Source organism: Otolemur garnettii, unplaced genomic scaffold, assembly GCF_000181295.1.
Source record: "Otolemur garnettii isolate 467f Iridium unplaced genomic scaffold, OtoGar3 scaffold00063, whole genome shotgun sequence".
In the NCBI taxonomy this organism is placed as follows: Eukaryota; Metazoa; Chordata; class Mammalia; order Primates; family Galagidae; genus Otolemur; species Otolemur garnettii.
The window spans coordinates 4997848-5013421 of record NW_003852458.1 but is presented as its reverse complement, the minus strand read 5'-3'; the positions used below and the strand labels follow the sequence as shown (position 1 = coordinate 5013421).

Genomic DNA, 15574 nt, shown 5'->3' with positions numbered 1-15574 from the left:
TGGGTGGCTCAATACATAACAGGCCACAGACAGGAACCATTTTGGTACTAGGGACCAGTTTCATGGAAGACAATTTTTTCACAGAATGGGAGTTAGAGGGGACAGGAGGTGCACCTCAGGCTGTAACGCTGTGCAGCCAGGTTTGTAACAGGCCATGGACCTGGAAACTGTAGACTGGGGTTGAGAACCACAGATATAACACATTTTTTATCATCAGACTATTCATAAAATATTTTAAAATCTGTAGGAAATTATAAAAATTGGTCAAGCTAAAAATTCTTCATATAATGAACTTAAACCTAGAACTATCTTAAATTAAGCTTTCAGTATTTTTATATCTATCTTTAATTTTTTCCGCAGCCCTAAAGGATGGAGACTTTACCTCCTTCATGTTTATATGGATGGAATCAGAAAATGTTCTTCTTAGCAAAGTATCTCAAGAATGGAAGAAAAAGTATCCAATGTACACAGCCCTACTTTGAAACTAATTCATAGCTTTTATAGGAATGTCATAACCTAATTATAGCCTTAAGAATATGGGAAGGCGGTGGGAGAGGGGAGGTGAGGGGGGTGGATGGGGGGAGACAGGGTGATTGGTGGGGTCACCTCTACGGTTTATCTTACAAGGGTACAAGTGAATCTTTCTAAAAGTAGAGTATGAATGTTTTAACTCAATAACTAAGAAAATGACATAAAGGTTATGTTAACCAGTTTGATGAGAGTATTTCAAAATGTATAAGAAAACAGCACACTGTACCCCATGATTGCATTAATGTACACAGTTATGCTATAAGAAATAAAAAAAATTTTTTTTCCATGATACATAATTCTGAACTGTCAATTAGCAATGCTATTTCTAATGCTATATACATGTATAAAAATCTAACTTTTAAGAGAATATATCTACTGAATAAAGTGTGAGAAAGATATGGGAGTAATTTACTATATATAAAAGTTTGAAGTTACATTTATCAATGGATTATTTTTCTTTATACTGAACCTATACGAATCATTAAAAAGAAATGAAACAAACATTTTTGGACCATTTATTTGATGTCAGAGATATACAAAGTACAATTTTACGTATCAATTCATTTGATTTTTACAAAATTCTTAAGTATTGCCATCACCACTTTGCAGAAAAGAAACATGAAGCTTATAGAGGTTAAGAAATTTGCTCAACTGAGAAAATGACATGAAGGCTGTGTTGAGCAGTTTGATGGAAGTATTTCAGATTGCATGTGAAAACCCCACACTGTACCCCAGAAGTGCATTAATGTACATAGTTACCATTCAATAAAAAAAAAAAAAACAAGAAATTTGCTCAAGGTTATGTAGCTAGCAAACCTGTACTATTTAAAAACACATTTGTTGGGTGGCACCTGTGGCTCAGTGAGTAGGGCACCGGCTCCATATACCGAGGGAGGTGGGTTCAAACCCGGCCCTGGCCAAACTGCAACAAAAAAATAGCTGGGTGTTGTGGCAGGTGCCTGTGGTGCCAGCTACTCAGGAGGCTGAGGCAAGAGAATCGCCTAAGCCCAAGAGTTGGAGGTTGCTGTGAGCTGTGGTGCAATAGCACTCTACCGAGGGCAGCAAAGTGAGACTCTGTCTCTAAAAAAAATAAATAAATCAAAACACATTTGTCTGGCCAGGCACACAGTGGTTCATGCCTATAATCCTAGCATTCTAGGAGGCCGGGGCAGTGGATTGCCTGAGCTCACAGGTTTGAGACCAGCCTGAGCCAGAGTGAGACCTTGTCTTTAAAAATAGCTGGGCATTGTGGTGGGTGCCTGTAGTCCCAGCTACTAGGGAGGCTGAGGGAAGAGAATCGCTTAAGCCCAAGAGATTATCATTGCTGTGAGCTGTGATGCCACAGTACTCTACTGAGGGTGACAAAATAAGACTCTGTAAGTCTCAAAAAAACACATTATATCTCTACCTGAATTGAAATACACCATATGTCTACCTATTTAAAGTTTATGTGGCAAATTAATCACACTTTAGTGATTTTCAACCAATGTGCCACAAAAATTTAAAAAACCATTAATTAAATTATTTTTGAAAGTTTTTTGGTCAACATAATTTAAATGTACTATGAAGTTTAACTATAGGTTCAAGTGTGCTGTGAAATAAAAAAGGTTGAAAAACACTGGTTTAGAACAAACTACAAATTCTAACAATTTGCCTAAAAATGAAGTTACATTGACTGACAATGTACTTATCCTTCAAAACTAGTTGGAAAATAATCTCATAACATAAGTTCATGTTTCTGATAAATAATACATTCATGAATTGTTTGTTCTAAAGTTTTCTTTATTTAAAGTTTCTATGTATCCATCTGTCTAATCTTAAGAATCAGAAGAAAAAAACAGGCTGATTATCAAGGGTGTCCAACCCACAGCCCATGAGCTCCACGTGGATTGTGTTGAGAATTTTTTTTGCTTATCTTTGGTGGTCGATATCATGAAAATTATGTATGGATGTTTTTATTGCTCATCAGCTTTCATTAGTGTCTGTGTATTTAATGTGTTGCTTAAAACAACTCTTCTTCCAACACGGCACAGAGAAACCAAAAGGTTATCCACCCATGAACCACCTAACCCATTGTAGTATCTCCCAGGCAGTCTAACTTCTCACTCTGACAATCCTTGTGGGATATGTACCCAACTTTGATGCCTAACCTACAGATATAGTTATTCTGGAAGTTCTTCTCTTTTTCAGAAGCTAGGTTTCTAAATCTCTGAAAATGCAATTATAGAACAGAAATGGTTTATAATGGCTCAAATTTCACCTCACGAAAATTGTCCCAGATAAATAGGTGGAACACAGTGTGTGAAAAAAGTATCTTTGCCATAGGTTTCAGATGGCATAATTTAAAATTCTCATGGATTAAGAAAATACATCATTGGCTATAATATTACAATTATTTATAATCTAACTTTTGAAAATGCAATCGATAAAGTGCTATCTTCCAACAAACTGTGATAATTAAAGTTATCAGGCTATACTTTATTTTAATTTTATTTTTTTTGAGACAGAGCCTCAAGCTGTTCCCCTGGGTAGAATGCCATGGCATCACAGCTCACAGCAACCTCCAACTCCTGGGCTCAAGCGAGTCTCCTGCCTCAGCCTCCCAAGTAGTTGGGACCACAGGCTCCCGCCACAACGCCTGGCTATTTTTTGGTTGCAGCCATCATTGTTGTTTGGTGGGCCCAGGCTGGATTCAAACTTGCCTTAGGTGTATGTGGCTGGCACCTTAGCCACTTGAGCCACAGGTGCCAAGCCAGGCTATACTTTTAAATATTTTTTTAAAAGCCCAAATCTAGACTTAAGTTCACAGTTATATGAATCTGTTAGAAGACTATACCAAGTATTTTGGACTCAAGATAAACAAAATAAAATTCATGTACATAAAATGGTATAGGATATGTGTTTAGAAAAAACATAAACTAATGGCTTAAGGATATTAGGGGAGGGCGTGTGGAAGATCACCCATTTAACTTAGACTTGGAGGAACACATAGGATTTTAATAAGTAGAGATGAAAGCAGATGTGAGAGATGTAGGAAAGTTATCACAGAAAGAACATGTTGGACATGATAAATAACTAAGGAATTGAAAAAAAACTATGATAATTTCAAAATTTTAAGTCAAGATAATTCAGGACTGGAATTGCATTAAGAGAGATAGGAATAGCAGAAAGAATGATGAGAACAATTTGAACATGAATTTGAAATACCAGCTAGATATGACAGAATTTTTGTCTGGAAATGAAGAATTGTAACTTTGGAGAAAGGCTGGAGCCAAAGATTGATTTTGGAGTCCTGTTCACAGAAGTAATCAATGCTGGTTTTTAAAACCAAGTAAAACAACCAGGGGAGAAAAGTAAGTACAATGGTAGATAAAAAGTCCAATGACAGAAATCTTGAAAAAAAAAGAATACCTAAGAGAATAGCTAAGGAAGAAGAAGAAGAAAAGAAAATACCAGTGGAAAGAAATATGAGAAAAACAGGTGAGCTCAGTATGAGCTTTTCTGGAGGAATGAGGAAGATTGATCATGAATTTCAAATGTTTAAGAGAGGTTAAGAAGGTAGTGTTTTGAAAAGATCACTAGATTTGTCAATGGGAACATGACTGGATACATCTCAGAATACTATTAACAGTTTATGAGGATTTAAAGAAAGTGGAGGATGAATGAATCAATGAATAGGAACAAAATTAATTCCCCTGATCTATACCTGCTTAAGTACAGGTTTATTCTTTTCTGTAACAAAAAAAAAAGAAAAAAGAGTAATTTTTTGGTATCTGCATCTGAGTTCTTTATTCAATTTAAAATATGAAACATGCAAAAGGAAAATTTTAGTTAAGATAATACCTTTAGAAGTTCCATCACTTCCAGCTGGGGAGCATACTGGCTGTGGAGACCTCAAAGGAAAAGATGTAGCATTCCTCATTGTTGAAGAAGAATCTCCATCCTAAGAACAGAGTATAAAATTTATTCCTTGAATAATGAGAGAGGCTTTATAGAAATCTTAAAGAGAACCAATAAAAGACATAAATTACTGACAGGTAAAGTGTTGGAATTCAAAAGCATAATTCTTCTGCACTTTCCTGTTTTCTTCTTGGTATATCTTAGAAGAATTGAAATTGTATCCAAAAGAATCAACAGCCTAAGCATGGCAATGAATAAGAAAATTGGTATTACTAGTATGCTCCATTTTTGTTTGTTATTTTCTACAAAAGGAGCTATGAATACCCTATAAAAATGTAAAGGTCTTGAGGACAGAATCCACTGTCATCTGTCAGATACATGCAGCTAATATAAAAATACAACAATATCAATAACAAGACAAATTTCCAGAATGTGGAATATTCTAATAACATCAAAGAAACATTAAATTTTATGGAAAAAAAACTTTGTACAAGCTGTAAAGGAAAAAGGAACCAACTACTAATAAATAAAGATTTATCATTTAAGAAATATTTTGGCATGAGTAATATTAACTTAAAATTGAAATTACATTTCAATTTCAGAACTTAAGCCTCTAAACCAGAGGTCAGCCAACTTCTTCTGTAGAGAGACAATTGAATATTTTTTGGCTTTGTGGGCCATATACAGTCTTTGTCACATATTGTTTTTGTATTTTTTAAAGTTAATTCTCAAAAATGTAAAAACTCTTCATATTTTGTGGGTCAGGCCACTGGCCATGGTTTACCAGCCTAGACTAACCTCTGTGGATAAAAGAACCATGTTGTTCATAGCTAGATTTTCAGTACCTAATATAAGCTTTGTTGTATGGAGATATCATTTAAACTTTAGAAAGGAAATACTACGTTGTATGACAAATATTAGAACTACTTTATTACCTTAATGATAACTAATATATTACATACGTCACTACTTAGCCTGTGCACCATGTGTAGGTGGTAGTCGTCACTTGAGCCATGTCTAGGATTATCAGCATGATGATTAGCTGAATTGCCAGACAACGGACCAGAAACTTTATTATCATGTATGTTTCTCAAACCACCTGCAACAATGGGACTTGATACCGATGCTGAAATTAATAAGAATAAAAAGTTTATAAAAATACTGTTATAACCCTTAGAGAATAATTGTTCACAAGAAATATTTTAAGTATACAGAAATTACAGAGAATAAACACTCATATACTGACTAGTCAGTTTGATCAAATGCTAACACCATGCCAGATTCAGATCTATTTTTGTAAAGAAGTAAAACATTACAGATATGGTTGAAGCTCTCCATTTACCTGTATATTCCTCTCCTCTATTCCTTTCCCCTTACTCCCTAGTTAACTACTATGTTGACTTTAAAGTTCACTCTACCCATGCATATCCTTACACCTTTGCTATAAATGAATATCTTCCTAAATAAAACATAGTATTATTTTTACATTATAGTTTAAAGTTTATGTATGTATCCCTCTATAATTTGCTTTTCAATTCAATATTCCATTGAGATTTATATATTTTTATAGATATAGTTTTAAATTCATTTATTTTAAAGAAATAATCACATATGTTCTGCTGTATAATGTACACTATCCATTTTTTGGATCCATTGGGATATTTACAGTGCTTAGAATTTTTGCTGTTAAAAACAGTTACAATGTATGTTTTTATATCTGACTCTCTGTTTTTTTTTTTTTTTACGAAAGTTTAAGGGCTCTAGGTGTCAATACCTAAGACTCAGGTATTGTTAGATACGGTCATTTTAAAACTTTATTAAATATTAATAAACAGCTGTCAAAATTACTTATACACATATCATTAGCTAGATATGGTGGCTCACACCTGTAATCCTGGCACTTTGGGTGCCTGAGGTGGTAAGATCCCTTGAGGCCCGGAGTTCAAGACCAGCCTGGACAACATAGTAAGACCCCTATCTCTAAAAAAAAAATTTTGAAATTAGCTGGGCATGGTGGTGTGTAAGTTCAAGGCTGCAGTAAGCTATGATCATAATACGGTACTGCAACCTGAGCAGTAGAGTGAGAGATCCTATGTCTCTTGAAAATGAAAAAAAAAGGGGGGCTTGTCCACATACCCAGAGGCTGGCAGGTTCGAATCCAGCATGGGCCTGCTAAACAACGACAACTGCAACAAAAATCCAGCCAGACACCATGGTGGGTGCCTGCAGTCCCAGCTACTTGGGAGGCCCAGACAAGAGAATGGCTTAAGCCCAAGAGTTGGAGGTTGCTGTGAGCTGTGATGCTACGGGACTCTACCGAGAGTGACATAGTGAGACTTGGCCTTAAAAAAAAAGAAAATGAAAAATAAAATTATGTCCATTTGTATTTATTGGTAGTATATTAGAGTTCCCACTGCTTTATGGTCTTGTCAACAATTTTTGTCATTCTGAGGGTGAGAAATGTCACTTAAATTTGCATCTCTTTGATTACTAGAGGCATCTAACATCTTCTCATGTGCATTGGTCACTCAGATTCTCTCCTTAACAGAAACTCATAAAGAGCCAAGTCTCTTATATCTTCTAAAAGCTTTACAGATTTATTTTTTCAGTTAGGTCAGTTAATCCAGACAAAATTTATTTTAAAGTGCAGTGTGAGACAGGGATCCAATGTTGTCTCCATAGGTATACAGGTGCTAATTATCTTAGCACCATTAATTGAAGAAATTTTTTTTTCGCCATTAAGATATAATGTCTTATATATCAAGTTTCCCTTTATTTGTAGGTATGTTCCTAGGTTATTCATCATGCTCCACCTCACCATGTGTTTTCTCCAAGCCTATACTAATATTACAATAAATCTTGATTCCTGCTAAACTGAGCATCTACACTTAATTCCATTTCAAAATTATCTATCCTTGGAAGTTTCTATCCTCCTTTCTTGAAGTATCACAAAAGACTCTACTGAGACTTTTATTAAATTTATAGATCGGGGGAAATATTAATCCTTCTTCAATTGAGTACTTCCTTCCATGAAGATGATATAAATACTCCTCTTAAGTTTTCTTTTGTCTTTTTCAATAGTTTTATAATTTTCTCCATAAATGTTTTGTTTATCTTTCATTAAATTTATTCCTAGTTTGACAAACACCAAGAAAATTAGGGGAAAAATATTTTTATTCCCAGGTATCTTGTAGTTTTCCGAAAATGTTACTATCAAAAAAGATTACTTGGCTCGGCGCCTGTGGCTCAAGTGGCTAAGGTGCCAGCCACATACACCTAAGGTGGCGGGTTCGAATCCAGCCTGGACCCGCCAAACAACAATGACGGCTGCAACCAAAAAATAGCCGGGTGTTGTGGCGGGCACCTGTGGTCCCAGCTACTTGGGAGGCTGAGGCAGGAGACTTGCTTGAGCCCAGGAGTTGGAGGTTGCTGTAAGCTGTGAAGCCACGGCACTCTACCCAAGGGGATAGCTTGAGGCTCTGTCTCAAAAAAAAAAAAAAGAAAAAGATGATTTGGCTCTGCGCCTGTAGCTCAAGCAGCTAGGGTGCCAGCCACATACACCGGAGCTGGCGGGTTCGAATCCAGCCCAGGCCCGCCAAACAATAATGACAACTACAATCAAAAAACAGCTGGATGTTGTGGTGGGTACCTGTAGTCCCAGCTACTTGGGACGCTTGGCATTCTCTTAAGAAAATCACTTAAGCCCAAGAGTTTGAGGTTGCTGTCAGCTGTGACAGCACAGCACTCTACTCAAGGTGACAGCTTGAGACTGTCTCAAAAAAAAAAAAAAAAGATTACTTATAACCACTTATTTTGAGTGTATAAAATTTAACTTAATTTCATTATAATGTTATATACAGTAACATGGAATACTTTTAATTTTAATATCTTGTCTATAGCTTCCCTTGACTTTTCTGTGATGACAATTATATCACCTGAAAATGACACTTTGTTTCTTCTTTACCAATAGTTATTTTTAGTTATTTTAATTGCTTCTTATATTCTTCTTCTTTTCTTTTTGTGTGTGTGCAGTTTTTGGCTGGGGCTGGGTTTGAACCTGCCACTTCCAACATATGGGGCTGGTGCCCTATTCCTTTGAGCCACAGGCGCTGCCCTGCTTCATATATTCTTATTTTCCTGTGTTGGCTAGGACATCCACTGCAAACCAAGTGAAAGTGATTATAGGCATTCATATCTTATCCTTGATTTGAAGAGAAATGCTCTGAATATTTTAAAGAGCATTTACCAGGATGCCAATCTACTCTTATTCTGCAAAAGGTTTTAAAAACTATGAAAGAAAATATGAAAGTTCAATTTTTTTTTTTTCCAGTTTTTGGCTGGGGGCTGGGTTTGAACCCGCCACCTCTGGTATATGGGGCTGGCACCCTACTCCTTTGAGCCACAGGCGCCGCCCAGAAAGTTCAATTTTTGAACACTGTTCTGTTAGCTATTAAGAGGCTAATTTTTTCTATTTTTTGTAGAGATGGAGGTCTCATTCTTACTCAGGCTGGTCTCAAACTTATGACCTCAAGCAATTCTCACACCTTGGGCCAGCCAATATAATCTTAAAAGACATCATAATATTAACATTATGATATTAAGAACTAGTAATCAGGCTGGTGCTTGTTCAACAGTGGTTACAGCCCCAGCCACATACACCAAGGCTGGCAGGTTTGAACCTGGCCAGGGCCAAATGCAATAAAAAAATAGCCAGGCCTTGTAGTGGGTGCCTATAGTCCCAGCTAATGAGAGGCTGAGGCAAGGAGTTTGAGGTTGCTGTGAGCTATGATGCCATAGCACTCTACCAAGGGCAACACAGACTCTATCTCAAAAAAAAAGAAAAAAGAACTAGTAATCAACTGAGAAGTAGGAATCCAATCCAGACATCTCTACATCAAAAATGATTAATTTTCTTCTACTGTACTGTAACCATGTTATAGTAAATTTTTTACACTATGACCATCCCTTGGTATCTATGGGGTGTACCTTCCAGAGATACCAAAATCTATAGATGATTAAGTCCTTGATATAACATGGTGTACTATTCACAAATAACCTATGCATATCCTTCTATATACAGTACTTTAAATCATCTCTAGATAACTTTTAATACCTAACGTAGTGTAAATGCTATGTAAATAGCAGTTATGCTATAGAGAATAATGACAAGAAAAAACTCTATGTATATTCAGTACAGACCCGGTTGTTTTTTTTTCCTGAATACCTTCAGTCTGCAGATGATTAAGTTCACAACTTGGAACCCACGGACATAGAGGGGCCAACTATATCCACTTTACCAATTAAAACCTAATTTTTTGGGCTTAGTGCTACTGGAAAAGAAAGTTCAATTTTAAAACATTCTTAACTTCATAACTAAATGTATGTAGTATATAATAACTGAATACAAAGAGTCAAAATGCCATTGTTCCTTTTACCTCCTAAATGATAAATATAACATGTTTTTTTAATGATATAAGCCCTATCTTTTAAAAAGTTTACAGACAAATCAGTATATAGCACAGTATTTTATTCTGTGTTTTTAAAATTATTTTTTAAAAATAAATTTGTTTAACTAATAAGCAATTCCTTAGCTAATAAGGCATTTCCTAAAGTAACAAACAATTTTCTTACCTTGCTGCATCTGTGGATGTGTTGTATAACTCGAAGGATGGGAATATGGCATGTATCCTGCAGGGCTTTGAGGGGCATATGGACTAGGCACTGGGCTATTTTGTTGTGGCATAAATCTGTTCCCAGAGCTTGGCTGTGGTGGCACAAACCGGCTAAAATCCAAATAAAAAAATTTCAGGAAATGAAATAAACATGTTCTTCTTGAGATTTCACTGTCATAAAATTCTCTAACTCATATATATCATAAAACCTATGCAAACAAAAATATGTACAAAAGAGACAAATAACATACAAAAATTACCGACAATTCATAGTCTGAAAGTTATACTAGGCAGTCAGTAAAAAAGTGAACTAATTCATTTACTTTATTTACATTAAGTACCAAACTGTTTAAGGTATATAAAGGCATGTTCCTTATAATAAATTCTATATAAACAAATAATAGTTTTATTTTTCTACAACATATCAGTTACCTTAACACATTCTTTTGTCTCTATGAAATTCAGTTACTAAGATTACAGATACTTCCATTATTATGTTAGAGTATTTCCATATACAACATTTTAAGGCAAATATTCATATGGATTACTACTTAAGACTAAGAATTTCAGCCTTTAACTACATACTATTATCTAAATATATGTATTATGTATTCACAAGCATATTCACCACAGAACACATATTTAATAAACGATATAAACTATATTACCTGGAGGGGCTATGAGAGATAGTGGTTTGTTGATAATTGGAAGATGCAGGACTACTGTGCATGGAATTCTGAGAAAGTTTATACTGAGACATCATCATTCCTATGCAACACACACAAACAGTAAACATTATTTTTTTCTAACAGTAAAGTATCTTTAAATGACTTAAATCAGTCATTCTTTCACAAACTTTCAAAAGTTCTTTTTCTTTTTTTAATTAAATGTTTTCATTTTAATGAGCAAAATACATAACACTATAAAACTATAAATTCCCAGTACAATGTTACCAAACATTATTTTCCATATAACTAATCCAAGACTGGACCGGAGATTGTTATTATTTTAAAATCTTACTTGCTTACTCAATATTCTGCTATTTAGCCTTAGAATTGAAAAGATTTTGTAGGAATCATCTAACCTTTGACAAAACACTATACCCTTCCTTCCACAATAGGGACTTTTTTGTATTACATGAAACATTTTTGTACTGCACAGAATACTTTATCATCTACATCTCCTGCGCTCAGGAACTTAACCTCGCAAAATTATTTGTTTCATTGTGGTTCAGATCTAGATTTTAAACACTACTATATTTACAAACCCAAAGTTTGAATTCCTGCCATTTTACTATAAAAGTCTTTTGAAATAAAACAGAATTTGTTCTTTGGTAATAACTCTTTGCCATATAATAGGAATTAAATGATTATGTGATTGTTGAATAAAAACATAAGAAAAGCTTTCAGACTCTCACATTTCTTTTCAAGCTAGATGTTGTTCCTCAATTGTTTACAAATGACATTTTGATATATAGGAGATACAGAAAATTTCAGTTATTTAGATGTTTTAAAATTAGAGATAAAATCTATGATTAATCCTGAATTTTCTTATGATTTCTCTAGCCAATCTCTTTTTGGGAACTGTAAGCCTCAAGTTATACTTCCAAATTTCACTTCCTGCTATTAAGATAAAAAGTGCTTTTCACCACAAATATTAAAACACTACAAAAGTGTTTTACAATTGCTAGGAATACTACAAAAGGAATTGTGGCTCTAAAGTCAGTGTTTGAAATTAGAGCTCAATATCATGTATGAGTTTACCATTGATAGTGCATTCTCTTATGTATGTAGTCTAACTTTCAATATCTAAACTTTTTTTTCCAGCTCTAACTCAGTACAATATTGCTTTGTCCCACAGTTAATTACTGTAATTACTGTTGCTGAATTTTTATTTTTAGAAAGTAAGCAACACTCCATGAAATGGGAGTTAAAAAAAAATCCCCCCCCTGGACTTTACCTAACAAATGCAATTAATGTAACCTTGTTCTTTGTACCCTCAATGAATCTCCAACAACAACAACAAAAAATTTCCCCGGGAATTAGCAGTCATCACTGGAATAAACTAGAATTACTAGTTTGAAAGCAATAGTTTTCTACATAAAAGAAGTAACTAAATTTCTAATAGCCTTTTCTCATTAGCTCTAAGTTCCAAAGAACTATGATTAAAGTGACCTGCATATTAGCTGTTCTCTGTCAGTGTGACTCATATTTACTTATATTTAGCACACAGATAAAAATCACCTTTTTGTTTTAAAACCAAATTATCACTAGAAAATGCTTTCATATAATCATAACTTGCAAATAATCAATGAATTTTAAATGTTATTTTTTGTTTTTATAAAGTAGATGTAGAAATTAAATAATAATTTGAACTAAAAAATGACTACATCAAATATAAAACACAAAATATATGACTACACTGTGAGCGCTCTAAAAGTTTTTAATAGAGTGATTTACTACCCACAGTAGTCAAAAATATAAGTTACAAAAGCATTACAAAGATTAATAACCTTGGAAGATTTCCTTTATCCAATATTTTATTTACTCATACCCCCCTACATTAAGATACTGCTATCAGTCTTTCTTACGATCAACTATCTCCCTATACTTTCTTTCAATTCCAACATTCTTATGGAAATCATTTATAAGTCAACTCCTTTCACCATTCCTATCTGTCTCCTACTATTGCAATCTTGCTTATTAGTTCTGGTGAAGACACACCCTTGCCCTGCATAATTGCCCTCAACCTGCTGAAAGTTAAGTTGGACAGAGGCATTCCTGTAGTTTGTATTTGGGGTAATGGATAGTAATATGCAATTGCTTTAAAAACACACATACATAAAATCAACAAAACAATACTATTTTTTAAAAAACTTCCATACCAGGAAACAGAATGGAGAGCTTCATGGAGGTGCTACCAATAAAGTAAGCTAAAATTAATTTGGCAAAATTCTTAAATACTGTTAATCAAACCTTCCTGAGTTGTCGAAACTATTTCTTCCCTCCCTATTTTTACTTTGAAAGCCAAGCAAGCACAACATACTCCTTGACTACATAAAAATTATACGCTCTGGATGTAAAACTTCTATGATTTTTATGATGCTCATTATAAATTGATTTCTTTAATAATACAGATTATGAAACATTTTTTCTGTTGCTAAGGGAATAGGAATGTTAATTACCACATAACCATGAATATGATCACAATCAGTACTAATACCTGCTATAATTATTTATACATGTACTGTATGTTCAAAAGCTTTGAAAGTACAATAGAATAACCATAGTTAACCACCTCATTAAATTGACCTAATTTTCATAGACCAGACATGCACCACATGTATTTATCAGTACAGTAAGTCTACTTCCTTAAGTTGACTACTTCTGTATGGCATCTCACTTATTACAGTCCTTTACATGGTCAACTTACAGAGTCTCTACTGTATTCTTTATTTGACTAACCAAAAACTACTTTCAAATCAACTCTATGATTTTCTAAAATAAAATTTCTAAAGCTCTTTGAGTAAACTATTACATTCTAAGATACTTAGCAAAATATATTAAAAGCTTGGAATAAGTCCTAAGGAATTTAGTTATATATTTAACTTCAAGAATATTATCTATTTGGTTTCCTGCTTGCTTTTGGTGTGACTCAAAGAATAAACAAGGCATTCTTGATGATAGGCTAGCTTGTTACCCGGATCGAATATGGGAACCACAAAAAATGTACTAAAAAATTCAATTATTAAGAACCTCACCACTTTGTACATATCTGTTCTGCATGCTTTTCTCCCTGAAAACATTAGGACTCCTTGCCAGGACGGCCTGCAACAAGACTGGTATGTCGCCTTCTGGATCATCACTGCCAAGATTATCTTTCAACTCTCTGTCATTGAATAAATAAATACCAAAAATTAAAATCATGATTTATCAAAATTTATTAAGAACTCTTGTGGTATACAAATAAATCACATAGGTATCTTCAATGGTATGGATTTTTCCTCAACCCCTGGAAGAAAGAGAATTATCTAAAAATAACAGAGAAGAGTTCTTTTTTTCTTTTAGACAAAAAAAAAACCACCTTAAAATATTGTTTTACTGAATTACGAATTAAGAATGCTCAAATTAGTTTTAAAGTAGAAAATAGGTAGAATCTAAACTATTCAAAATAATGAAGAGTAGAGAAATGATAATTATACAAAGAAGTTGCTATTTGGGCTTGGAATATACAGTATTTTGTTATCTGAATATGAGTGAGTCTAACTTTCTGTGAATGTCCTCCAAATAAAATACTGTTGCCATATTGATTAAGACAAAACCCAGAGTTAATGTAATTTTTTTCCATTGTCCATTGTTTCCTCAATCAAGTCATCAAGCAGGAAAAAAAATCAACAAGTGACTTAATATAGTAACAATTTTCAACAAACTTCAAAGTAAACAGCAAATTAAATTCACAGCTACAAAAGGTGATAATAAAATTAAGTACAGACAGTGGTTTTAATTATACATTGTACATGTTACTATTCTACTGATTGGATCTAATAATAAAGACTGATAAAGATGGTATTCCTGATTAGACTCAATAAATTTCTGAGAGCAATCTTAAAGGAGTGCTCATAAAATAAATCTCAATTGCATATGTGCTATTTCCCTTACCTCCTTTAAGTATTTGGCAAAAAACTGCTGAATAAATATATATAAGCAAAAGAAATGATATAATAGTTCAACAATGTTGTATTTTTAGAGTGATAAAATGTTAATAAAAATGTTAATATTACATTTCTTTCTGAGCTTAAATAATCATTTCTCAGGTGTTCAATCAGAAAACCACATTTATTAAGTGTATCACTTTAGAATCTTATCATCACTTTAAAAAGATACTGCATCTTGGCCAGGCATGTAATCCTAGCACCCTAGGAGGCCAAGACAGGTGGACTGTGTAAGCATAGGAATTTGAGACCAGCCTGAGCAAGAGTACCCTTATCTGTACTAAAAACAGAAAAACTAGTCAGGTGTAGTGGCACATGCCTGTAGTCCCAGCTACTCAAGAGCCTGAGGCAAGAGGACCACTTGAGTCTAAGAGTTGAGCTTGCTGTGAGCTATGATGCCATGGCACTCTACCTAAGGTGACAGAGTGAAACTCTGTTTCAAAAAAGAAAAAAGGTACTGCATCTAATGGCAGAGACCTCTCCATTGTAATGTGCTTTATCCTCATTCCTCTAAATAATGAATCTTTAAATTAAAAAATGAAAAAAAAAATCCTAAAGAATGCAAGGATACAAATGCACCATTGATAAGAGTGAAATTTTACTTTTTACACACGTAAGTATTGAGGTTATAAATATATATTCCTTTTGTAGTAAAAAATAAATTTTAAAAAGTATACTCAGGGCGGAGCCTGTAGCTCAAAGGAATAGGGTACCGCCCCCATACGCCAGAGGTGGCAGGTTCAAACCCAGCCCTGGTCAA

At 34.1% G+C, this 15574-nt stretch overlaps 1 protein-coding gene across 2 annotated transcripts in view; it reads right to left on the bottom strand.

The window, feature by feature from the left end:
• Window positions 1–15574, bottom strand: part of NIPBL (NIPBL, cohesin loading factor) — a 198265-nt gene that overhangs the window by 99697 nt on the left and 82994 nt on the right. For both annotated transcript variants that reach the window (XM_003792944.3, XM_023514992.1), the window contains exons 4-8: window positions 13864–13991; window positions 10772–10871; window positions 10063–10214; window positions 5394–5557; window positions 4375–4474 (exon numbers count right to left, since the gene is read on the bottom strand). In XM_003792944.3, coding sequence (XP_003792992.1) covers window positions 4375–4474; window positions 5394–5557; window positions 10063–10214; window positions 10772–10871; window positions 13864–13991 — 644 coding nt within the window. The remainder of the gene's footprint in view (window positions 1–4374; window positions 4475–5393; window positions 5558–10062; window positions 10215–10771; window positions 10872–13863; window positions 13992–15574) is intronic.